The sequence below is a fragment of the Puma concolor genome, chromosome E2 (assembly GCF_028749965.1).
Source record: "Puma concolor isolate L17-30 chromosome E2, mPumCon1.1.hap2, whole genome shotgun sequence".
NCBI lineage: Eukaryota > Metazoa > Chordata > Mammalia > Carnivora > Felidae > Puma > Puma concolor.
The window spans coordinates 20,164,573-20,191,283 of NC_141681.1; the positions used below are offsets into that span (position 1 = coordinate 20,164,573).

At 43.5% G+C, this 26,711-nt stretch overlaps 1 protein-coding gene across 1 annotated transcript; it reads left to right on the top strand.

Moving 5' to 3' along the window:
* Positions 1 to 26,405, top strand: DYNC1LI2 (dynein cytoplasmic 1 light intermediate chain 2). The gene is made up of 13 exons (XM_025920626.2): positions 1 to 166; positions 333 to 406; positions 2,903 to 3,019; positions 7,247 to 7,477; positions 12,934 to 13,103; positions 14,170 to 14,263; positions 15,222 to 15,357; positions 17,420 to 17,531; positions 18,125 to 18,184; positions 18,960 to 19,001; positions 19,396 to 19,513; positions 21,737 to 21,853; positions 23,448 to 26,405. The coding sequence occupies exons 1-13, from the start codon at positions 60 to 62 to the stop codon at positions 23,546 to 23,548; spliced, it is 1,479 nt and encodes a 492-aa protein (XP_025776411.1). The 5' UTR covers positions 1 to 59; the 3' UTR covers positions 23,549 to 26,405.
* The last annotated feature ends 306 nt before the right edge of the window (positions 26,406 to 26,711 follow it).

The following is a 26,711-nucleotide window of genomic DNA, read 5'->3' on the forward strand; positions in this document are numbered from 1 at the left end:
TCCTCGCGGGTCCTCGGCGGGCCCGGGGGAGGGCCCTCTTTGTGGCTGCAGTTGGCAAGATGGCGCCGGTGGGGGTGGAGAAGAAGCTGCTGCTGGGCCCCAACGGGCCCGCCGTGGCGGCTGCCGGCGACCTGACCAGCGAGGAGGAAGAGGGCCAGAGCCTATGGTAAGACCGCGAGGCGGCCGGGCGGGGCCGGCGGGGCCGGGGAGTGTGCGGCCGAGTGGGGAGCTGTCCGGACTGGGCTGCACCGTCGGACAGACTGACGGGCCGTTGCGGGCCAGTCAGGTCCAGGCTAGCCCCTGGACTGACCGCTTTGCTGTTATCGCCACAGGTCCTCGATTCTGAGCGAGGTGTCCACTCGCGCTAGATCCAAGCTGCCGTCCGGCAAGAACATCCTGGTCTTCGGTGAGCGCCGGAGGTGGGGCGTTGCCCGGGGAGCTGGGGTGGGCGAGACGGGCGCCCCTCTCACAGGTCCCAGCCTTCCTTTCTCCTGCCCGCAGCCTGCGTCGCCCAGGAGGGCTTGGAGATCCTGGCTGGACAGCCGGAGAGTGGCCAAGTCCACTGTGCCTGAGGTTGGGATATCTCTTTTGGAGAGTCAGTGATGCTGGCGTGGAGTTGTCGGCACATTCCTTAGTCATTTGGCCGCAACATCAGCCTTACTTTAAATGTCACTGGTTCTGTGTGGTCATAGTCTCAAAGTTTACCAAATTGCAGGTGTGGAGAGGGGGATGAGTATATGAGAAGGTTAGGTGGAGGAGGTGGGGGGAAATGAGGTGACTTGGGAGTCAGGGGTATGGGGAGATGCCACCGGAACCGTTCCTCCATCTTCATGAGCAGGGTACGGTCGCAGAGACTCTGCAAAGGACAGGAGGTCCTGGGGTCCTCACTAGGGACTTGACTGCATTATTCCAGCCCTCACTGCTGGGTTCCCTGGGTCAGGTCCCTTATTGTGTCTCGTCTCAGTTTCTGTCCGTAAGTGAGGGAGTTTGATCAGGTTCATTCATCCAGAGAATCCATTTGTTGAGAGATTCCTATCGTCTGGGCACTGGAGAGCACAGGCATCCCTCACACATTGCACGAGAGAGACAGATATGTTGGTAATTACACTACACCATGCTGGCATGGGAAGATTATTGTAGGGCATCACATTGTTTGATGCTGTTTTGCAAGAGGGTACTTTAGGGGTCAGGTGTTTTGAAGGATAAGTGTTAACATGCAGGGGCACAGAGTGTTTGCAGTGACACAGAAGTGACAGGAGGGTGTGGGGGTTTGGAAGATGCCAGAAGCTCCTTGTAGGTGACTGATGAGATAAGTTGGGTCAGATGGTGGAAGGCTGAAGAGTTGATAATGCTTTTTCCTGGAGGCCCCTGATTCTCAAGGCCTTTTGTTTCACTTCCATCCCCTAATCCTCTTGGGAATCACTGTGAGGGTGGTTTTCCCAGTGGTTTTGTTTGTTTGTTTGTTATTTTATTTATTTTTTTTTTAATTTTTTTTTAACGTTTATTTATTTTTGAGAAGAGAGAGACAGAGCATGAATGGGGGAGGGACAGAGAGAGAGGGAGACACAGAATCGGAAGCAGGCTCCAAGCTCCGAGCCATCAGCCCAGAGCCCGATGCGGGGCTCAAACTCACGGACCGCGAGATCGTGACCTGAGCTGAAGTCGGACGCTTAACCGACTGAGCCACCCAGGCGCCCCTGTTTGTTTGTTTTTTAATGTTTGTTTATTTTTGAGACAGAGACAGAGCATGAATGGGGGAGGGTCAGACAGAGAGAGGGAGACACAGAATCTGAAGCAGGCTCCAGGCCCCGAGCTGTCAGCACAGAGCCTGACGCAGGGCTCGAACCCACGGACCATGAGATCATGACTTGAGCCGAAGTCGGATGCTTAACCGACTGAGCCACCTAGGTGCCCCTCCCAGCATTTTTGAGGGGAGCTTATGGTCTTCTTTAGGTGATGATCACTGCAGAAGGTAATAGAGGACCTTTAGAGATCTTTAAGAAGTGAGGAACCAAGGTCACCAGATCTGTGTTTTACAAAGGGAATTCTGGCAGCAGAGTTGCAGGTGGCTCAAAATGAGCAGGTATTGAAGTCAGGCTGAGAGTTGTTCACCAAAGCTCGGATGGGGATGTGGAGTCTTTGAATACAGTAGTGACATTGGGGATAGACAGGAGGTCTTTGATCTGTGGAATGCTTCTTAATTCTTATGTCTTGTAATTCCATATTATTAAATACCAGGGGTGCCTAGTAATGTTTCTGGGTGGTGGTTCTTCTTAATGTTTAAGGTTTCTTTTTTGAGGGTGCAGGTGGTTGTTGGTTGGAGGGGTATGAGGAGGCACTTGATAATTACTGAGATTGTGCTTAGGAGTTTTGCTTGGGTCCGTAATTATTTTCATCAGTTTCCTAGCCTTCAGGATGCTTATGAAAGAGAGGTACTAAAATCAAAAGTGAATAATAGCTTCTATTCTTCATGATTGTGAGGCAGGATCAGACTTTTTTTAGTTCAGAGTTCTGGACTGTAAGTTTAATTATATTTTGAAGATTTCTTTTCTTGTGGTAAAACTTGATTTTGTGTGAAACTAACCCCACCTTTTACTTTCACTTCTCCAAATATATGTCTTATAAATTGGACATATAGACCTGTGGACCTGCCTTATTCCTTCCCTTGTGAAATAAGGATGACTGCAGTAGAATGTCATTTTATATCTTGGAATTTGTCACCTTTGTCACCACTATCCCCCCTCCATTCTTACAGCAAAGCCTGTTTTGTTTATGATGAGTGCAAGTGAGACCTCAGCAGCAGGCTTTGTGTGAAACCTTCGTTGTCACTTGTGTGTCAAGATTCCCCATCCTTGCCTAGAATAAACAGCACACTTTGCCTTCTCTTGTACATCCTTCGTAGGTGAAGATGGTTCTGGTAAAACAACCCTCATGACTAAACTTCAAGGAGCTGAGCATGGCAAAAAAGGAAGAGGCCTAGAGTATCTCTACCTCAGCATCCACGATGAGGACCGAGATGGTGAGTGATGTGTTGATCTGTGGTAAGGGGTAAATGCATATCTCAGATTCTGCTGTTGTGTCTCCTATTTTCTGTTTAGTTCTAAGAGAATTAGTCACAGGGGAATAGATGAAGTGTATGTCTTTGTAGGACTTAACCCACTTTTTAAAAGTTTATCTATTTACATAAGTAATCTCTACACCCAGTGTGGGGCTCGAACTCATGACCGTGAGATCAAGAGTTGCATGTTTTTATGGGTGCCTGGATTGCTCATTCGGTTAAGTGTTTGAGTTGGGGCTCAGGTCATGATCTCATGGTTCACGGGCTTGGGCCTCGCATGGGGCTCTGTGCTGACACCTCAGAGCCTAGAGCCTGCTTCGGATTCTGTGTCTCCCTCTATCTCTGCCACTCCCTCCCTCACACACTGTCTCTCTCTTTCAAAAAAAAAAAAAAATGAATAAACATTTAAAAAAAGAGAAAAAAAGTAGCATGCTGTTCTGACTAAGCCAGCCAGATGCCCCTTCCCTCTTTCCTTTTTATAGTATGTTAGTAAAAATGAGAAATGAGGCTGTTAGCTGTTGTTCTGGGTAGCCCCCAGTTAAAAGGAGATATTGAAGGTAAAGTTTCAGATGCACATATAGGTACTATGAAAGATGTTTTTAAAACCTTTGGACTTTTCTATGAGAGAAATATTTAGCAGATGGATTTGGACACGTTGTTGCTTTGCCGGTTCTAGCGGAGAATCTGAAATTGGTATGATTCAGAGAGTAACAGTTTAACAGATATTCACAGGAGAATTTTCTAGGTCTCTTTGTGACAATGTTAGAAATGCTCATTTCCCATGTGTCTTTCAGTGGAGGACAGAGGCTCAGGGATGAGGATGTTCTCTCTTAATTCCTTATCTCTAGAATGTGGATAGTAATAGTTTCTACCTGCAGGGTAGTTGGGAATATTAACATTATATGAGAAGCGTTCATAAGGATTAGGTATTTCTTAAAATTCTTATAATTTTGAGTTGGATTGGAGTAATGGCTTTTGGTTACCACTGCTCAGTAATGCTTCCTTTATAAACTTTAAAGCTTTATGAATGGCTCTAAAATAAATAATCATTGGTGCCTAGTCTTTTCATATGTAGGAAGATTATCTGTGTAGCGTAAGGGTGAAATATCTGTTTTAGATTACTTTCTTTGTATTTGCCTTTATCCATTTAAACAGTAAGGATCACAGTGTAAGGGTGATTATATAAGGGACTAAATCCTACCACTTCTGGTTCCCCATTTCCTTTTTGCTAACATGAAGAAGTTGGACCCAAGTCCCTTCCAGCAGTATAATTCTTTGATCTCCAAGAGTCATTTCATAGAGGTCATGGATCAGGATCTCTTGTTAAAGCTTGGAGAGCTGCATTGTATTAATGTTAAGGTAATGGTCATTTTAGAACCCCAGAGACTTTATACCTGTTCTTCCTCTCCTGGCTTCCTTTGCTGCACCGAACGTTGCCTGAAAGATGTGAAAGAAAGGTAGGAGATGGGCCTGGTGCCGAGGGCTCTTCTTGTATAAGGAAGACAGAGGCTTTCAGGTGCCCAGCTGGGCCCACTGGCATCAGTGCGGGTAGGGGTGGGACAGAGGGGCCGTTGGGCTAGACTTAGAGGGAGGGCCTCATATTGTCTGAGCCTTTTGCATCCAGTTTTCGTTGGGCAGCGTGGTTATTGTGGAAGCACCTGGGTTTTGGAGCCACCAGAACTGGTTCAGAGTCCTGCTCCCATAATTGCTAGTTGTGACTGACCTAAGCACTCCGCACCTCAGTTTCCTCATTTGTAGAACTGGGTAACCATACCTGTTTTGTAAGTTGACACAATGAGAGGTGGCACGTGTTAGGTGTAGCCGACTACTTGAGACACAGTGGTGGTAGCTCTAGTACCCTTTTGAAAGTATAAAATGTGGTATAGATACTCTGTGAATCTCTATAGCTGCTTTTATCAAGATGGCATAAGCATATATCATGCCAAAGCATCATATTAACCATATTTACTTGCCTCTGAGTTGAAGGACATGTTAGCATTTATTTCAGATTCCTTAAGGTTGCCTTAAAAATTTCCTGGTCTCTGCATTTTTAGGCCACCTACTTGCAGGTCTGTTTTTGTTTTTGCAGGTCTTTTTTTGATGGAAGAGTTGCCCTTACCAGTAGTTAATTATACTTCTTTCAGTAGGTTTTGGGTTTTTTTTGTTTTGTTTTGTTTTGTTTTGTTTTTTGTGATGTGACCGAGTTATAAATATACATTTTGCAGATAATCACACAGATAGAAAAAATGGTCTCTTGTCCCTGGTTTGTGGTAGGGCATGACATGTCGAAGGACCACTGCCTCCATGGTTGTGGATGTCTGTTTAACGTCACATGTGGTATGTGTGATCTCCATGCACATGGATGATAATGTGTAGTGGGCAGTGGGAAGAGAGGCTGAAGAAAGGAATGATGCTTGGTGAGGGGAAGGCATCAAAATCAGTGGACTTCAGGTACAGAGCAATATCTTTGAAGGCATTCACAGAACCCAAACCAAAACCACTGTCTAAAATGTATTAGAATTTTGAAAGTATAGCTAGACAGTAGATAGTAGATACCTTATTATGCTGTTGAAATAAAGTTGTGAATATTAAATTTTTTACAGCATATGTTTTAATGAATTGATTACACAAAAAAGGGTAGTTAGCAGAAGATAGATTTTTAAGTATATTTTGGAATTTATTGGGGAAAAAGTTAGTGAAATGATATTTTTGATTGTAGGAGTTTTCCCTCAGTGCACTTTTGTAAGAAAAATATTTCTCAAAAATGGTATCTAAAAACTTTTAAAAATAGGTTATCATTTTGGAGAAGTACCTTCTATGGTTTGATCATCCAGTTATGATTTTGGAAGCACATGTTTCATGAAATGTCAGCAGTTGCACATTTGTGTGTATGTTTAGCTTTTAATTGTGGAAAACAAAAGAAGGTACAACATAGATTAGAATCATAAACCCCAACGTATGTGTTATTTGCCTTAAACAGTTATCAGTTCTTTACCAATTTTATTTCAACTATACTCTCACCTGCTTCTCCTTTCACTTCACACTGGATTATGTTGAAGCAAATTTCAGACATTATGTCATTTCATCTGCATATATTTCCATCTGTATGTCTAAAAGATAATAATTTTTTAAAAGTTTATTTATTTTGAGAGAGTGTATGCACACAAGCGGGGGAGGGAGGGAGGGAGAGAGAGGAAGAGAGAGAGAATCCCAAGCAGGCTCTGCACTGTCAGCATGGAGCCCGACACAGGGCTTGAACTCACAAACCATGAGATAATGATCTGAGCCAAAATCAGGAGTCAAGTGCTTGACAGACTGAGCCACCCAGGTGCCAGGTATCCCATAAGGATTTTTTTAAATTTAATTTTTAATTGTTTTTAGAGAGAGAGGAAGAGTATAAGCTGGGAAGAGGGGCAGAGGGAGAGAGAATATCATAAGCAGGCTCCATGCTCAGCACGGAGCCTGACACAGAGCTTGATCCCATGACCCTGGGATCATGACCTGAGCTCATATCAAGAGTCACACGTTCAACCGACTGACCCACTCAGGAACCCTTAAAAGATAAGGATTTTTAAAAACATAACCATATTCTTATACCAAGAATAACTCATTCCTCAATATCACCAGGCATCCAGTAACTCATACCTCAGTGTGTATAAGTAATGATTTTATCTTGGCATTTAAACACAAAGGTCCTGTCTCTTTGGTACCCTTTGTAGTATGTGAACGCACTGTTTAGTATGCCTGACAAGAAGACCTTATTTAACCACAGGCTGCTTGGCACAGCTTAGCTGCCTCATACATTGCTGATATCTGAGGAGAATGGGTTATGTAGACGGTAGTGCAGTTGACCAGTGAACATTTTAGCTTTTGTATGTATCTTGATTCTTATTAAAAGCTAAAATGTCCTTCACTCTTTATTCTACTCTACATTGCTGGAATCCGTTTACATGTGGATATAATATATCATGACAATTTAGAAATCTTTAAGTTTAAATGGTTCATCAGATACCTTGATCAAAGGTTACTGCCCACTGAGCACTTGACCTCTTTTCTGATTAGGATTTCTTGTTGCGTTTTGTATGGTATTCTGTGGTTGTCACTTTTAAGTTCCTCTTGATGTGGCTTTTTTTCAGCTGTGCTGATGGTCATTGTGAGGTCGTAACTTCGCTTTACTTCTTTTTTTAGATCATACACGCTGCAACGTGTGGATTCTGGATGGAGACCTGTATCATAAAGGTCTGCTGAAGTTTGCAGTTTCTGCTGAGTCCTTGCCGGAGACCCTGGTCATTTTTGTTGCAGACATGTCTAGGCCTTGGACTGTGATGGAATCTCTTCAGAAATGGGCTAGTGTTTTACGTGAGCACATTGATAAAATGAAAATTCCACCAGAAGAAATGAGGGAGCTGGAACGGAAGTGTAAGTAAAATAGGATTTTCTCAATTGGAAAATTGACTAGTCTCTTGAGATGGTTCAAGCCACCTTCCTTTTCACAGTGTCAAGAGGTTACAAAGCTTCCTTTACAGAATATTTGGTTTTGTTTGTACCGTTTATTTCAGTTTCTCTTGTAAATTCAATAGTCAAAAAGTACTTAAAGCAGTCTTACTCTCAAGCATCACAGTTGCAGAAAGTAAGTGAAACCATATTCCTTTTTATCTCCGTTGGTTCTTTTTTAAAATAAAGATTCTTTGGGGCTTCTGGGTGGCTCGGTCGGTTAAGCGTCCGACTTTGGCTCAGGTCATGATCTTGTGTTTGTGGGTTTGAGCTCTGCATCGGGTTCAGTGCTGACAGCTCAGAACCTGGAGCCTGCTTCAGATTCTATGTCTCCCTTTCTCTTTGCCTTTCCCCTGCTCACACTCGATCTCTCTCTCTCTCTCAAAAATAAATAAACATTTAAAAAAATTAAAGATTATTCTCTCATCCCTCAAAGTTTGATCAGTCTGTGGGTCTTTTTGCTTTTCTGTTACTCTGGCTGCTGAGTTAGCATCAGTGGATGTGGAGACTTCGATCTGCATGCAGCTTGAGTCCATTGCTCTGGGATTCCATTGAGGTCCTAGGGACTCTCTTGTTGACAGGTTTAAAGGAAGCCCTTTAAAGGAGACAAATCTTTCAGCTTCTACCTTAGTTCATTTTGCCATCAAGCAAGTATGATTTTAGTTAGATAGGAAAGTCATTTCTTTTGTCATTAAAATGAAAGGCTGTTTTAATACTAAGGACACCCAAGTCCTTTTGACAACAAAGAACTTTCAAATTAAAGGAAGTTTGTTTGTTTTGTTTTTCCTTAATGTGATTCAGAAGCTTATTTTTCCTTTCCCTTGCTTCTGCACTTACATCAGCTTCTGTCCCCTTGCCAGGGAAATGGGAGGGGCAGGGGCTGGAGCCATGGCAATGTTCAGCAGCAGCAATCTTGGCCAGGGCAGGCTTGGCTCAGCCTGGCTTTTTTCCACAGGATGACATCACTCTCTTCAGTGAATTAATGAGGGCTTCTAGGGCATGGCACACGGGATCTTCACGCTTACTGGCAAAAGGGTTCAGAAATTTTGATGTGCTTTTTAAATCAGATCTCTTGCTGTGTGTCTTCCTGTCATAAATTCCTCTTGCTCCTGTCCCACATTAGCTAAAACGGGGAATTTAAATTCTATGGTGTGCCGTGTGCATGTGTGCTACAGTGGTTGTTATGCAGCTCGGCTGGTCTGCCTTCAGCTGCTGACCTTTCTAGATAATGCCTCTTTTTCCCCTGGAATAGAGACCCTAAAGACAACTTCTTAGAATAGTTCTGAGGCTGAAGAGCTGTTTGTCTTTCACTGCATATTTAGCATCTTGCCCAGATTAATGGGTTAATGCCCTGGAGATTTCAGTCTCTGAATCTGTTTTCTTAGTGTTATAAACTTATAAAGATTTTTTTTTTTAACCTTGTAAAGATTTTTAAAACAAACAAAAAAGCAAGGTTGAGCCACGGATATTGTCCTTTCCCAGATAGGAAAAGTGTCTGCCTTATACCAGGTCTGTTCTATGCACTGGAGATGCACCTAGCAGATAAGATGCCTGCCTCTGGGGATCTTTCGTTCCCATAAACTATTGAATTCATTTTTTGCTTCGTCATTGCTGTCTGTGTCACTTAGGATTAGACTCAGCTGCTTGTGACACAAAACCAAAATAACAGTGGTTTAAACAAGACTGAAGTTTATTTCTCTCTCCTGTAAATGAAATCTGGAGATAGGCAGTTCAAGCCTAGAAGGCAGCTCTGGGAAGTCAGGTCAAGGATCCTGGCTCCTTTCTGCTTATTGCTTTGTCATCTCTAGGGTGTGGTTCTCTTCCTCTTGACAACTAGAACTGTCACCGCCTTCACATCCGTGTTCCAGCAGCAGGATGGAGGAAGAAGAAAGAAGGGCTGAAGGGTACATGCCTATTGTCTTTCTAAGGAGGTTGGGAAGTGTAGTTTGTATGGCCATGTGTTCTAGGTATCCGGATTTGGTTTGGTTATAAGGAAGAAGAGGAGAAAGGACATAGGAGGGCAACTAGCAATTGCTGTAACCTCGTCCATGTCTCATGACTCTGGTTAACCTTCTGAAGGCCTCTCTTGTTTTCACCACCCTTCCTCTGAAATGTTTGGAATGATAGTCACGCCTTTGTGTTGCATGTTGAAGGAATGCCTTTGTTAGTGCTGGTTTTAGGTTACATTTTAATAAAGCAGTTGGCCGCCATCTTGCTTATCAGACTCCCTCTTTGCAGATTAATTGGACTCTAGGTATTGTATTGAATGAGTGAAGGGCTGTCACTCAACCTAGTTTCCAATCAATACCAGTCTCCAGTCTGCTGGGTTTGGAAAGCTGCTCCACGGGGGGGGGGGGTCACTTTTTCAGGATTTGGTTCCCCAGTGGTCCTAAATCTGTGGCAGCTGTTTGACTGGCAGTGAGGGGAAGGCAGAGCAACCCCAGAGCCTCCAGAAGGTGGCGCTTGTGTAGGTTAGTCTTGTCTTCCCTGCTTTATGTCTGGGCTTCCCTTACTTATCAAATAGAGAAAAAAGATTAGGTGCTGTCTGTGTGATTTTTCAGGACTCTGGAACCAGTGGGTGATCAGTGAGGTAGGAAGAAGAAGAAGATGAGAGAGAGATGGCAGCAGGTAGGGTAGAGCACTCTGATCCCCTTTTGCTACCAACTATTACGAGATGCTAAAGGGGGAGCCCCCAGGTGGGCTGTTGGCTCCTGCTGTGAAATACTGGCCATCTCACCATTGGAGAGAAATTAATACTGTGGTTAAGTGTGCACCCTAAGGGAAATGCACATTTTATTATCTGAATTGCACAGTGCTCACTATGTTCTTATTATCCTTCCTTTCACCAACCTCTATCTATGTCATGAATACTTATTCTGTTTCCCAACTTATTTTCTGAAATGCTGAGTTACTAAAAACACATGTGTATTTCCTATGGCTACTGGATAGCCACAGTTAAGTTATTCCTTTAGAGAGTGACCAGTCCAACCCAGGGCTTCCCACCTATTTTCATATCATGGCATATGTAGAATACAGCAGTTTGTGCAGCACACTGGGTAATGGAGTTCTATGGAACAGACCTCTGGGGCTGCCCGCCTCTGCTTCCTGCCATAGCCACTTAGCTCACCTGTAACACCCCAGGCTCTGCCGTGCTCACTGTCGTGCAATCCCTGGTTGAGTGCCTCATGTGATATTGGGCAGTGATAGGTATGACCCAAACTTAAACCATTGTATTTTTCAATGAGTTGAAGATTTGTTAAAATACGTTGAAGGAGATTCATGTGAGAACCTTTGATTTCTTCAAGATCCTTCAATAACCACACTAATTAATCAGAAAACCCTTCTCTGTCTCTGTTTTTTTCTAAAATGCAGTAGAGGGCGCCTGGGTGGCGCAGTCGGTTAAGCGTCTGACTTCAGCCAGGTCACGATCTCGCGGTCAGTGAGTTCGAGCCCCGCGTCAGGCTCTGGGCTGATGGCTCAGAGCCTGGAGCCTGTTTCCGATTCTGTGTCTCCCTCTCTCTCTGCCCCTCCCCCGTTCATGCTCTGTCTCTCAGTCCCAAAAATAAATAAACGTTGAAAAAAAAATTAAAAAATAAATAAATAAATAAAATGCAGTAGAGATCTCTAGTGTTTATATTGACGATGAAATTATATGAATGAGCTTAATTAAAGAGAAGCTGTAGAAATGAAATGTTAATTATGTCTGCACTTTAGGTCTTAGTTGAGATGGTTTTCAACTTGCCCAATATTTTAGGAAAGACATTGTACTCTTTAGATTAATTCTAGGAGCTCATGTAATGATAACGTAAAATCTCTATCGGTTAAAACTCATTGTTTTAAAATGTTTGAAACTTGTTCTGTGGATGAAGAGAAGTATGTGCACCTTTCCCTAGGTTCTCTTTAATCCAGTTATTTGCATTTTCTTAATGAGCATGTTGTGGATGAGACCGAAAGGCATTTTGATCCTTTCGTCCTGTTGTGTGTAGAAGGTAGAGCTGCCTGTTTGCTGCTCTAGCTCATAGCAGTTTTAATTTGTGGGCTGTTCTCTGGCCTGACATGTGAGCCTTGAAGTACCCACGAAAAGGTATGGGTCCGTGGGCTTTGGTTCACTTGGCTTAACCAGGCCCATGAACCACTCTCAGCTTCAGAGCCCTCCTATGGGATTGCACTATTGATACGCTAGTGACTGTGTGTGCTAAGAAGTGGACATTTTACTCCTGACCCCTTCTTGTGTTAGGAACAGGTCCGCCAACACTGCACAGTGACTCAGGATCTCCTAAAGATGAGACTGGGTCCACAAGAGTCAGGATGATGAGGAGACGTGGATGGTGCTGGCCAAGCCCAGCCTTGCTCCTTAGTACAGACATAGCTGTATGAAAACAGCATGTTCTTGTGGAATTCAGATGGTTTTACTCTTCTGATTTTTTGAAAATGTTAGATATATAAGAAATGTGGCTTTTTTCATAGAAACTATTAAATAATAGAAACTACTAAAACCTTAGATGTTTTTAAAACCTATTTAAGGGACGCCTGGGAAGCCCCTGTATGTTGGAAGAGCGTACAGTTCTTGACCTCAGGGTTGTGAGTTCAAGCCCCCATGTTGGGTGTAGAGATTACTTGAAAATAAAATCTTTTTTTAAAAAATTAAATCTTGGGGCGCCTGGGTGGCGCAGTCGGTTAAGCGTCCGACTTCAGCCAGGTCACGATCTCGCGGTCCGTGAGTTCGAGCCCCGCGTCAGGCTCTGGGCTGATGGCTCAGAGCCTGGAGCCTGTTTCCGATTCTGTGTCTCCCTCTCTCTCTGCCCCTCCCCTGTTCATGCTCTGTCTCTCTCTGTCCCAAAAATAAAATAAAAAAAACGTTGAAAAAAATTAAATCTTGGGGTGCCTGGGTGGCTTGGTCGGTTGAGCGTCCGACTTCGGCACAGGTCATGATCTCGTGGTTGACGAGTTCGAGCCCCACGTCGGGCTCTGTGCTGACAGCTCGGAGCCTGGAACCTCCTTCAGATTCTGTGTCTCCCTCTCTCTCTGCCCCTCCCCTGCTCATGCTCTGTCTCTCTCTGTCTCAAAAATAAAAAATAAAAAATAAATTTTTTTTTTTAAAAAGTAGAAGAATAAAAAAATAAATAAAACCTGTTTAAGAGTTGGATATAATTAAACATGTCCAGGGAATATCTTTGCTGCTCTGAAGTTATAATGCTCAGACAATATGTTAGAATTGGCATTTTGTATCACCACCTCCAAATCCCTAATATTACAGTAAGGCAGAGTGGTGAAGTTTGTCAGAACTCTATTTTTTGTGCTTATTACTACCTTTCTCAGTTTTCTAAAACTGGCGTGTGTATTTTTATTTGTGTGATTTTCTTTTACTTTTTCACCTGTAGTTGTGAAAGATTTTCAAGACTATATTGAGCCTGAAGAAGGTTGTCAAGGTTCCCCGCAGAGAAGAGGACCTCTGACCTCAGGTCCTGACGAAGAAAATGTTGCCCTGCCTCTTGGTGACAATATGCTGACTCATAACCTGGGAATCCCAGTGTTGGTGGTGTGCACAAAGGTATGTGCCAGGAATTATAAATCTGGCTGGGTTTGGCCAGTGAACAATTACCATCTAAAAGAAACTTAGAGGCTCTTGTTGGGTGTCTTCCCATGGGAGAGTTGGACTAATTCAGGATTCATAAGGTACATTGAATATGTCAGGCTAGAAAATATTGTCATTTAATGTTGCTGCTGGAAACATGACATTACTCTGTTCATAGTTTACCTCTCCATGAAGTACTGTCTATTGAGTGATTCAAACTCAGAACTAAAAGCAGTTTTTTTAAGGCTCCGTAAACCAGTTGGTCTAGCCTAAACTGATGGCTAAAAAATAGAAGAGCAGAATTCTTTTGGGGTTTTGGTCATTTAAAGTCTGTTGGATTTGAGATGGTTTTCAGGAAGAACATAACACTGGAAAAAGAAGGAAGGGAACTCACTTTCTTCTGCCCTGTAGGATGATGATGTGGGAATGAAAATTAAGTTGAGTCATAGAGAAATAATTGTTTCTCTTAGAAAAGAAAAAAGTAGCTTTAAAACCATTTTGGGTTTATGGGGCGCCTGGCTTGCTCAGTCAGAAGAGCATGCAACTCTTAATCTCAGGGTCGTGAGTTTGAGCCCCGTGTTGGGTGTAGAGATTATTTAAAAATAAATAAACTTAAAAAAATTTTTTTTTGGATTTTAAAAGTACTTTATTCCCAACCACACAGTGTGCCATTCACATTATATTCTGTGAGATGAGAGTTCTTTGGAGGGTGCAGTGCACAGCTATGTCTCATGGCCTGCTTCCTGCTGTGACCGTGTTTGATTCTTAGAACAACTGTGAGGTGATCAGACTGTTACGCCCCCACTTTGCAGCTCTGGAAACTGTGGCCCAGGGTGAAAGAGAAATCTCCAGTTGCTTTTCACTCTTTCACTTTTCACTCTTTTCACTCACTTTCACTTTTGTCTAATTAATGTTTAGACCCTTGGCTGTGGCTTTCTTCTTTGGAACTATGATAGTTTATTTCTCTAGAAGACACCATTCCCATCCTCAGCAGGCAGAGAAGCAAAGAGGTGACTCCTTTCTCTTTCTGTCTTCCCTGCAGTGTGATGCAGTGAGTGTCCTGGAGAAGGAGCATGATTACAGGGACGAGCACTTTGACTTCATCCAGTCACACCTACGGAGGTTCTGCCTCCAGTGTATCCTTGGAGCGCTGTGTCAGGGCACAGGAGCACAGGCTCCCTTCTGTGCTAATTCAGGCTTCCCTCTAGATTGGTATCTTCAAAAAGATAAAGAACTTCCTGAATCTAGAACGGTCTTCTGCCGGGGAAAAATTGTATACATCTTTTTATTAGTTTTGTATTTTACTGTATTGGAATTTGAGACTTACTGATTTGTGTCTGCCTTTCATTTATTTTTATTTTTAATGCTGTACATTTGATAGGCTTTCGTATTAAGAAGAAAGCTAATATGGATAGTCTTACTACCAAAACTACTTTCATCATATCTTGGAAATCTTTTTAAACTTTGCTTTTTTGCAAAAAGGTTAATTACCCAACACGATATTGTTATAGATGCCACAAAGAGTATCCCATATGTTTATGTTGTGTGGTGTCCATGAGAGATACTGCGTGAGCAGTCTTTTGAGTTATACTTCTGTAAAAATACAGTAGCAAGTGGTGCTGCATCCCCATACCACTTCCTCTGGGCCTTTTATCTTGTCCAGCTCAGTGGAGGGTGCTGATACATGTAGGTACCCATCTCTTACAGAAGATGTGCTTAATAATAAACTGGATCACGTGTGAACATCTGTGTCTAGGAAAGAATCTGCACCCTGGATATGCTGAGGGTGTTGTCCTGGGCTAATCTCAGAGCCATTAACTTGACTGCTTATGAACCAACCTGACGGGTCAAAAGACAATAGTCTGCATGTTAAAAAATGAACCACATGGCCTGCCACCATTGACATCCTTTATGCTTTTGACATAGTTCATCTGTCATTATTACCGTTTTAGTTTTAAAAGTTTTAACACTTTCTGTTGATCATGTATTGATCAAAAACTAATTAGCCTGTGAGTAGTACTTTGAGGATTATGGTTGGCTATGTTTGCTTTTGTCTCTTGCAGTGAATTGGTTTTCCTTAAGCAGATTGATTAGATGGAGCAGCCTTGATTTACACATCAGTGAAGGAGGAGAAAAACCTCGACTTGTTGTATAAGTACATTGTTCATAAAACGTATGGCTTCCACTTTATCACACCTGCCTTAGTTGTGGAAAAGGATGCAGTTTTTATGTGAGTTCCTTATAGGTGATTTCAAATGCTTCTTTTCATAGTACATTTGCTCTTTTCTTTTTATCCTTCCATGTAAGGTGCCTTCTGTCTCTTTCGTACACCGCCAGCTTTCTGCTGCCTTGGGGCAAAGTGCTTGGCCTGGACCTCACAGGGGATAGATATACCCAGATCCTTTCTAGACTGTTTGCCATTCTGCTTCAGTCTAAGGGAAGTAGGTGGAGTGAGGTCATGGGTGCTGCCTTTCATCATTGAGAGCAAGGTACCAAAACTTAAACTAGACTTTTTTGCCACTTATTGTCAACTCCGGTAGAATACTGGCTGGAGGAAGGAGTTGAAGTATAGGGAATTGGGCTTTGGAGACCCTGATGCCTTCTGTTGAAGCATGTGATCTCTCTGCCCATTGGCAGAGATGATTGCAGGCACCCTTGTTGGTGTACCTGTCAGCATGGGCTTTGGCTATACTGAATGCGTGTTGTATTTTTGGTACGTTGGAGCCACGGGGGCTGCTGTCCTGGGCAGAGACTTAGATACCTGTCTGTTCCAGTTTGTGTTTTTCTGTCACTGGAAAATGATGAGTGTTTTGGATATGTGAATGAATGATGAAGCTGTGTGGCCTCTGAGAGGACTTGTGCTAGTAGATCAGTGTTTGTAGGCTTCGATATCCTCTTGACTTCAGAATTACAGTTCATTCAGCAATTGCTGAGTACTTCCTAGGTGTCTGGGTTCTATGCTAAGGACACAGAAGTGAACAAGATATGGTCCCTGCACACAGCACTGGAGGGCAGGGGTGGAGCAGTAATGGAGTGGTAGTGGAGGCAGTGCGGCAGGGAGGGCAGAGGGGGTGATGCTGGAAGGCTGAGTGTGTGTGTGCTAGGCAGGCTAGAAGGAATGGAGGGGTAGGAGGAACAGCCTCTCAGAAGGCTGAAGATGTGATAGCCAAGAGCTCTTGGCACTGACTAGGTTGCTTCCTGAACATTTAGGGAGAGCCTCATTTGGGCTCCTCACAGATGGCAGAGCTAGAGCCTTGGGTGGCTTTTAGAGAATTGTTGTCCAGAGCAATCACACAGGCATCAAAGACACAAGCTCAGTGAATGATACGTGAGTGCCCAAATTACTTGTGATCCTGAGGAACAGGAAGCCCCAGGAAGACAGGTTGAGGATCAGGGCTGGTCTGGAGAGGAGAAGCATCTCACACCTTCCGAAGGCTGCTTGGGTTGTGGCTGTATCTTGATCATACCCCGTCCCTTTGAATCTTTGATCCTTTGGTAGTTTGCCTGTTTGGGAACTGGTGAAGTCAGCAAAACCATTTGGGTGGAGCACCCTGGGTAAGAGCGCCCTCTTGGTTGTGGAGCAGTGAAGTAGGACTTAGGTGGAGAAAGGGAGACCTGTGAGAATCTGGTGGGAACAGTAGGCTACCGTGGCTTAACTTAATGGAACGTGGATGCCATCCTGCTTAGTGATCTCAAGCAGGGCAGCACCTATGTAGGAGCCTCAAGGACTCCTTGTGTCCCTCTGGTTTGCAGCCCAGGAGAGTGCAGATCCTGCTGCCCTGCTTTGTTCCACGGTACATCTTCCCACACCAGTAAAATTAATGAACTAGTCCACAAGAAAACTGTTTTCAGAAAACTTCTGAGTTCTTCTACACCAAAGCCCAAGAGAAACGGTCTCATCCGGAGCTGTGTCTGTGCTGCTCTCTATGTCCTCCGCTCTGTGGGAACAAGGCCCCATTGTGTCCTTACTCTTCTGGGTGGAGTTGTGTGAAAACTCTGAACACTTCCTGTGGGTCAGCATGTGGAGTCAGTAAGATCTGACTCTGGCTCCTAGGTTTTGGGCCCCGTGAGCTCAGTACAGGACAGAACCTGCCATGTCAATCTGATTGGTTATGCCGGCAGTAAATTTTGGCTTTCCTGCCACAAGCTACAAGCCAGCCCCAGCAGCTACAGGCCAGATTTTGTGGGAATGGGTCTCACCTAGGAGTCCTCACTAACCCGGAATGTTACCTAACATGTGCTATAAGGCAGTCCCAGGAAAAGCAAATCAATCCCTGTCTCTTTGCTTTTAGACCTGCAGGCTGGGACAACGAAAAGAAAATAGCTATTTTACATGAAAATTTCACAACTGTGAAGCCAGAAGATGCATATGAAGATTTTATTGTGAAACCTCCTGTGAGAAAGGTACCCAGATCAGTCACTTTGAGTTGTAGGCGTTTTTCTGTGTTTTTTGTTTTTTTTTTTTTTTTTTTTTTTTTTTTTTTTTTTAATGGGAAAAGAAACATTTAAAGAGATATGTCTTACACATTGAACCATTTTGGGGGGAAGAAAAATGTAATCCAAGAGCCTCTTAAAAAAAGTTTAGGTGAAGCCTGGTGTGAATGTAAATGGCTCCAGGTGGTGGGATGTGAGTGCTGGAGGGCCCACAAGGCCACAAGGAGTTGGGTTGAAGTTTCCTACTAAGTCCTGACAATGCCACCACTACCTCGGGATTACTGTTAGGAGATCCCTGTGCTCCCCTGATCTTCAGGCCCTGATCTGAGAGGGGTTGTTGAGAACCTGCCACTTAAAAATGTCAGTTGGTCACATGGCATGGCTGGTCTTGGAATAGAGTTGGTGCCAGGCTAAAAAAACATAATTGCGCTGTTGCCGCAGGGACTCTCCCTGGACCCGTGTTGAGACCTGAGCCCAAGATTCTTCTTTCATTGAGAATTTTGACAGTAGTTCGGGTGTTCTTGGCCTGTGACCACAAATGAGTATGTCACTTCACTTCACAGCTGGTCCATGACAAAGAGTTGGCAGCCGAGGATGAGCAGGTGTTCCTAATGAAGCAACAGGTAAGAAAAACCAGTGAGGCCAGAGCAGAGGCCTTCTCTTGCGTGAAATGCCAGTCCCCTGGGATGAGGTGGAGGGCATCACAAAGAGCTTGCAGCATTAAAGGGATTGCCACCAGGTCTCCTTGTTCTCTCCCATTTCTGGCATTGGTACAGAGTAGGAGTTAGACCAGCTGCCTCAGGTGATCCCCTGCCTGCTTGCAGATTCTCAACAATGATAGGCTTGATATCATTTTAAGTACCCTTTCTTTCTGGAAATTAGGTTTTTTGGCATAATACTTCCTGTGTTGACAGTTTACCAAGTGCCCTGACTTCACTTCCATTATTTCACATAGCCCCACACAGCCCTGTGCATGAAGGCAGGTGAGCTGATGTACCCATTTTGTAGGTGAGGAGAGTAACTTCCACAAGCTGACAGTTCAGAATGCAAACCCAGTCTCTCCTTCCTGTTTTACTAGGACTATTGTTAGACATGCCACTTAGACCTATCATAGGTCTTCCTGATGGTCCAGGCAGCTCTGCAGAGGGTGTCGATGGGGTTTTTTTTGCCAGCTGGTCCTCCTTTCTGTGCTCTCCTTGCTTCCAAAACTGGTTATTTGAATTATTTTTTTCACCATGTAGCAAATTTCTGAATTTAAACATTTTGCATGTATAATATAAAACGTGACTTCGTTGTTATTAATGGCGCCCTCTAGTGGAGTACTGGGAAGTGTTTCTCCAGACTTTGCGTCCACTCTGCAGGCCTCTATTAATGGCCAGTGTGTCCCTCTCTTTGCAGTCACTCCTTGCCAAGCAGCCAGCCACGCCCACGAGAGCTTCTGTGAGTACCTTAAACTAAATGGGGTCAAGGCTCAGTGTTGTAGGTGTCTTCACACTTTATGCCATTATTTGTAAGAGCTTATATTTGTGTGGGTTTTTGTATTTTCAAAGGGAATTTGGTTTCCCTAAAAGCCCAGGGCCAGGAACATAGTAGGAGACTCAGGAAAGGAATACAGCTCTGGGAAATAGAGTGAGCAGGTTTCATTATCTTGATGTCTCTTCTCTAAGGAGAAACTAAGGTCTAGAAAGAGACTGAGCTGGGGGCAAACTCCCAGTCCTACCTCCCTTCTCCTTACGCTGTGAAAAATATCCTGCAGAGCATGTCTTCGTTTTGGGGATGTGTATTTCCTGTTATTTTTATGCCTGTATGTAACTTGGGCTGGTTTTGGACTTAGGAATCCCCTGCGAGAGGACCCTCTGGCTCTCCAAGAACTCAGGGCCGGGGAGGGCCAGCGAGTGTGCCTAGTGCCTCCCCAGGCACATCAGTAAAGAAGCCGGACCCAAACATCAAAAGTATGTATCCTGCCTCTGTGGAGAGTGTTTAGTCTTGGGCCTGAGCTCTGAAGGGGCTGTGTGGCTGGGTTTGGAACATGGAGGCCCGTGGCAACTGGGCTGTTCTCTTCCCCAAGAAGGGCTGCTTTCCACTTTCCTTCGCTCAAAGGGAAGGGGCTCGTGGTTGGCAGACACTAAGGCTGGTTCCTTTGTTGGAATCAATGGCCCTTACACTTGGTTCTGTATCAGGCCATGCAGGTTCTTTCAAAGAGGAATACAACATAATCACTTTATAATGTGTATTTTGAGGGGTGTCTGGGTGACTCAGTCTGTTGAATGTCTAACTCTTGATTTTGGCTCAGGTCATAATCTCACAGTTCATGGGATCAAGCTCCACGCTGTCAGTATGGGATTCTCTCTCTTTCTCTTCCCCTGACACTTGCATGCTTGCTCGCTCTCTCAAACTAAATAAACATTAAAAATAAATAAGGGGGTGTCTGAGTAGCTCAGTCAATTGAGCGTCTGACTTCGGCTCAGGTCATGCATGATCTTGCAGTTTCAGAGCTCGAGACCCACATTGGGCTCTCTGCTGTCAGCACAGAGCCCTCTTCTGATCCTCTGTTCCCCTGTCTCCCTGCCCCTCCTCCGCTCACTGTGTGTCTCTCTTAAATAAACTTTTAATTTTTTTTTTTCAACGTTTATTTATTTTTGGGACAGAGAGAGACAGAGCATGAACGGGCGAGGGGCAGAGAGAGAGGGAGACACAGAATCGGAAACAGGCTCCAGGCTCTGAGCCATCAGCCCAGAGCCCGACGCGGGGCTCGAACTCACGGACCGTGAGATCGTGACCTGGTTGAAGTCGGACGCTTAACCGACTGCGCCACCCAGGCGCCCCTTAAATAAACTTTTAAAATAAACAAGGGCGCTTGGGTGGCTCAGTTGGTTAAGCATCTGACTTTGAGTCAGGTCGTGATCTCACCGTTTGGGAGTTTGAGCCCCGCTTCAGGTGAGCATGAGCCCCCACTTTGGGTGAGCCCCACTTCTCTCTCTCTCTCTCTCTCAAAACAAGATAAAAATAAATCTTTTTTTTTTTTTTAATGTTTATTATTGAGAGAGAGAGAGAGAGAGAGACAGAGCATGAGCATGGGAGGGGCAGAGATAGGAGAAGACACAGAATCCGAAGCAGGCTCCAGGCTCTGAGCTGTCAGCACAGAGCCTGACGCGGGGCTCAAACTCACAGACTTCAAGATTATGACCTCAGCTGAAGTTGGATGCTTAACTGACTGAGCCACCCAGGTGCCCCAAAATAAAAATAAGTCTTAAGTAAATAAGTAGTAAATTTTTAAAAATGTGTAATTTGAGGGGCGCCTGGCTGGCTGGCTCAGCTGGTTGAGCATGCAACTCTTTTTTTTTTTTTTTTTTTTTAATGTTTATTTATTTTTGAGAGAGCGCACGAGTAAGGGAGGGACAGAGAGAGAGATTGACACAGAATCCGAAGCCAGCTCCAGGCTCTGAGCTGTCAGCACAGAGCCTGATGGAGGGCTTAAACCCACAAACCATGAAATCGTGACCTGAGCCGAAGTCGGATGCTTAATTGAGCCACCCAGGTGCCCCTAGGGCATGCGACTCTTGATCTTGGGGTTGTGAGTTCAAGCCCCATATTGGGTGTGGTGAGTACTTTTAAAAATAAGTAAAATAAAATACAGTGTATATTTTGAGTCCTTGATTTTGTTTCTCATCTTTAAATGATTATCATATATGAACTATGGCATTTTCTTCCCCCTTCACTTCTCTTTTCAAGCTCAGTTACTTAGAAGTTTAAGTAGCCCTTATCCTAGTGACTTAGTAATATCTAAATGTGTTGGTTACAATAAAACTTGCAAAACAAAATTTTATTTAATTCTTATGTGTACAGTAGCTATCTCCAACTCAGAATGAGACCTTTTCACATCAGCCTTGGAATGTTAAGGGCTTATAAAACTTTGGGAAACACTGCCTCATGGACAGGGAGATGATGTGGAGCATGAGTTCTATTATGTCCCCAGATAGGTGGGAAATCTAAACAGATTTGCACTTACCATGCTAATAGGGAAGTAGCCTTGGCAGTGGCAATAATGAATGTGCTCAGTGTCTTGGGAAGATGATAGCCACAGATGGATAATTCCAAGCTGAAAACTAGTTTTGTGGTGGTGGTAATTGAGTCCTCCTGGTGGTGTAAGGCTTTTTTTCTTAATGTTTCCTTAGATAACGCAGCAAGTGAAGGTGTGTTGGCCAGCTTCTTCAATAGTCTGCTGAGTAAAAAGACAGGTTCTCCTGGAAGTCCTGGTGCTGGTGGTGTGCAGAGCGCAGCCAAGAAGTCAGGTACTAAAGGGCCCTTGGAAACCTATGATCCTTGTGGTTGAGCACTGCTGGAGGTGGGGGAGTGGACAGGAGCGTATGCCTTTACCTGATGTGCACGTCCTCCGTGTTCCCAACAGCCAAGCAAGTAAGCACATCTCCACCTTGTACTGAGCAGTACACTTTACAGCATGCAGGTTTCTTTGGCACATTTAAAGGTGGGATTTGTATACATTGGGTTCTCAGGAACTGACTATTGGGTGAGTTGAGTTATATCCTAAACTGTATATGTGACCCTGGTATTGGAACTGTTTGTTGGAGGTCATGGTCTAGGGTGTGGCACTGATATTTTATTTATTATATTTAATTTTCTGTGATGTTTTATAAGGATATTTGTTCACTGTCCCCAGTCTTGCCATGAGCTGAGCCTGTCTCACTGGAGGGTCATCAATTCCTGCTCCATAAAGCTCCCCCCTTGTCACAGGCACACTCTCTGTGGCAACCCACACTCCTTTCGTGTGGGCCAGTAGAGCAAGTGTATGTCTTGAGGCCTCTGAAACAAAAGAGCCGAGTTCCTTGGGAATTACCCATTTTGCTGGGAAGCTCCAGGCTTTTTTTCTTTTCTTTTCTTTTTTTTTTTTTAAACGTTTATTTCTGAGAGACAGAGTGTGAGCAGGGGAGGGATAGAGAGAGAAGGAGACACAGAATCCGAAGCAGGCTCCAGGCTCTAGGCTCTGAGCTGTCAGCACATAGCCCGGCGTGGGGCTTAAACTCAGGGACCATGAGATCATGACCTGAGCCGAAGTCAGACACTAACTGGCTGAGCGCCCCACGCGCCCCACTAGGCTATTTTAAAATGGGTTTGTTTTTAACTTTCCATTGACTATACTATCCTATACAGTGTTTTCCCTAATTGGTGTTTTCAGATCAAAGGAGGCCCTCAGGAGATCACTCCATCCTCAGGTCAGCCGGTCCTTCAGGGGCTCCTGAGTTCTTAGAGACTCCACCTGGTCTGGTGGCCTAGGCTGTGGACTGGTATTTCTGATAGGAGAGAAGGGTCATTTCCAGGTCCCAGCTAGCATTTGAAAACAAAAAAATAGGAGCACTGACTTTCTGCAGGATTGAAACGTCTGGCCTTAGTCTTACATTCTTATTGAAGCATGGTGTTTCCAGGGTACTCATATGAGTTAAAGTATTGTAATTAAAAACAAAACCTAAACACCTGTTCTGTCTGAGGCACAGAAAGTAGTTTGCCATATGCCAGAAACTCACACACCACCTCTAACAAGGAGGTGATGACAGTGCATGGGGTCAGGGGTGGGTGGTGAGAATGTTTTCAGAAAGGCCCTTATATTTGGCACAAAGGCTTGCCCAGGCAGGGGGCAGTTATGTAGTCAGAGGAACACGGACCTGTCATGTTTGGAAGGAAGGGTTGAATTAGGGTATCTCCTCGTCATCACTGCAATGAAAAAAAGGCTTGCTTTCATTCTTACTGAGGTTATTATCACCAAAAGTGATTACAGAAATCTGTATCATTTTAAATGTTCCTTTTAAAAAATTCTTTTCTGTTTCCCATCACTGTTGCTTTTTCTTTCTTTCTTTTTTTTTTTTTTTTAAGGACAAAAGACTGTGTTGACAAATGTTCAGGAAGAACTGGATAGAATGACTCGAAAACCAGACTCCATGGTAACAAACTCTTCAACAGAAAATGAAGCCTGATCCTCCTTAAAAAGTGCATATGTAAAATGACCAAATAACTATGTATATTGATCTGCTAAGACAAGGATTTTTCTGATATGGCACATGCTATCAGTTTTTTGGGGCAGGGGAGATGAACTTAAAAAATACTTCATTGGCTTGTCCAAATATGAAATGCACATTTAGGAAGGTTACGTGTCAGACCCCTTTGTTAAGGATAACCCTTGGACTCTCAGGCATGTGGCTCTCTTGTGAGAAGCAAGCGCAGCAGGGCCTTTTGTGAAAGGGATGGTAGATCGAGAGAAAGATGGCCCGCTTTCTTTCAGGGTGGAGCATATGAGACCAGGAAATCAATGATCAGAGGGCGGTTAGTCTGACCAGTTGCGTGTTAGCAAATTCACTTGTTCTTGGGAAGCAGATTAAGTGGCAGCAAGTCCAGGAAAGAGAACGACGGAAAGGAGGAATTCGAGAAGTGACGGTGGGGAAGCTGAACGTTGGAGGAGATGAGGAGGGAGGAGACGAGCGGTGTTAGTAAATACCGTGTGTTCGGTAGAAAGTCGAATAATCATTTTTAAGATTTAAAAGTATTTCCAAACTAAATACTGAGAAAATGGGAATAAGATTTGTTCTGAATGCATCTCTAACTTAAGAAAGATGTGTAAAGTGTGGGGGTGCCTGAGTCAGGTGGAGCTGACACGGGTGGGGAAGATGGCAGCTGCCTGAGACTCACACGTGTGGCCCAGGCCATGTCCTCAGGACGAGCTGGGCTCCACGCATGTGCGTCGGGGGGGCATTCACTGTGGAGTGTGTTTAAAGTCAGCAGTTACAAAATTAGTTTAACTTTGCATTGTGTTTTCTAAATAGCTCCTGCTTTGTTTTTTAAATTAAAAAAAAATTTTTTATACTACCACAGGCTGGCCTACTAACAGAATGGGTGACCAACCTCTCATTTTACCATAATGCAGTGTGCTACAGAAAGTTTGAGGGAGGTTTGTAATGTAATTGCACTCTGATGAATTGGCTTGCACCAATCCCTGCCTTATGGTCTGTGGATACCTTCACAGAGTTCCATTGATGCAAAAGGGTCTTGTCCTAGCTCTCTGGTCTGATCAGTGCTATCAGATGGACAAATAAGTGTGAATGTTTTATATTGCAAATGGAAATGATACATTTCTCTTACTTGTGTTTTTCATAAAATGTAGCATTTTTTTCTTATGGAAACAAGAGTTTCCGTATCTCCGTGTAGAGCAAATTCATGCACATCATCATGTCATACCACCATTCTAGAAATGACTTCTGTGGATTTGAAATGGCACTTTTAATTTTATATGCGACACAACATTTGAATGCAAACACTACCATTGATTTAATATATAAAACATTTGTTGTCAAACCAAGGGAAAAAAACCACAGTTCACTTATGTGGAGTTTACTTTTTTTATATGAATGTTTGTTGTACTGTGTCTGAAAATAACTACCCTAACGTCATTACTTTTACATACCAGATTTGATTGACCACTAACATAGTACTGGGCATAACTTCATATCCTGTGTTGTATATACAAAGACTCTAATAAGACTGTCTTGAATTGCTTTTTTTGTAAAGGTCTGAACACTGTTAAGGAGAAAGCTGAGTATTTAGTTGCCTTTCTGACAAACATAAAAACATGTTTTTTGTGCCAGTTTTGTTAAAAATACACTTTTCCACCCCTTTTTAAATTCAGTTATTTGTTTAATGTATTGTGGCTTCCAGTCACCAGATTGTCCACGTAATGACAGTAAACTGACTGTATAAGGATAGTTGTGGTGTAGTGACCAGTAGATGCCCAACAGCTGTGGCCACACTGATGGGGGGGTCACTTAGTCCCTCCCTCTACAGCAGCTCGGGTGGGGGTAGGGGCAAAATGACCTCAGAAACAAGACAGAATTATTCGAAAGGCACATGCCTGTGGGGGATACAGTGTGATTTCAAATTTTAATGCAAAATTTTACTTTTTACAAAGTTTTTTTTTTTGTCATTTAGACTAATAAGCACTTTTGTGTCAATATAAGATGTACTAAAACTGATGAAGTGCTAAGACACCTGTCTTGTGAGGGAAGATTTCTTGGGGATCACTTTGAGTTTCTCGTAACGAGTGGCTGCTCCTAGTAGCGGAAGACGCTGGTGCGTGTAATATGTCATGTGCTCAGTGGTTGCCAAAGTCTACCAACTTTGGGGAGCTGCAGGGTTCTTTTTGGGGGGGGTGGGAGGAGGGGAGATATTTTTTGTTATTTTGGGGTTTTCAAGCAGTGGAACCAAAGGCCGAACAATAAACAGCCTTTACTTTTTAAAGTAAAATTCATTTTATTTGCAGAATACACTTGTATGGTAGACTATTAAAGACAATTTTCTGACTATTTATATATATTATAGTGGTTACATCTGCTGTTTGTCTTTAAAATGGAAAAATCAAAGAAATAAGCCCAACCTTGAAGATGTGGCCATGAATTGGTCTTTCCTAAAAATGCAACGGGTATGCTGCTAGAATTATTTAATTTTGTTTGCACTTTTTTTTTTGATTGGCATTTTAAAAATCACTATTTAAACTGATGTCGTATTTTATGAGTTTAACAAAGTTGCAAGTGACTGCTCTGTACATCATGACCTTAACAATGTTGATGCTGTAAGTGAAAGTTCACTGTCGTCTCTATACTGAGTTTATTGGTGTTTTTAACGTAAAATTTGGACTGCAGATTATTCCCCCACCAGCCTTAGTCCAGGGGTGTGGCTCTAACCGGATACAGTTACGCAGTCATGTGGAACCTTGCTTTCTAGTGCTGGAAAAGAAGATGTCTCTAATTACTGGCTTCAATAAACACGAATCCAGACTGCTTACAATTTTTGGTGACTTTCTTTATGATAAATTATCTCACTGGAGAGAGATTGAATTGTCTGCTAATCATATGGCATACCTACCATGTGGCAAAAAATGTTTACCTCTCTCACTAAAAATTATTAGACATTCTGTTAAGAAAACTGTTAAATTCATATTTTGAAGTATGTGGAGTTCTAAGCTGCAGGTAAAGTATAGTGGTGTTTGTGAGTTATCCAACATATTTTCTTGCCTCTTAGATAAATTCTTGATTGTCTGAATTGAGCTCGTTTTCACTTAGCTAATTTGGAAGACTTCAGCTTCGTAGAGGA

Bases quoted from the DNA above. Each gene is read 5' to 3' on its own strand.
- DYNC1LI2 (XM_025920626.2), top strand. From the start codon at position 60: ATGGCGCCGGTGGGGGTGGAGAAGAAGCTGCTGCTGGGCCCCAACGGG. The intron at 3,020-7,246 runs GTGAGTGATGTG...TTCTTTTTTTAG, and splicing joins CCACGATGAGGACCGAGATG to ATCATACACGCTGCAACGTG. The intron at 18,185-18,959 runs GTAAGAAAAACC...CTCTCTTTGCAG, and splicing joins TGTTCCTAATGAAGCAACAG to TCACTCCTTGCCAAGCAGCC.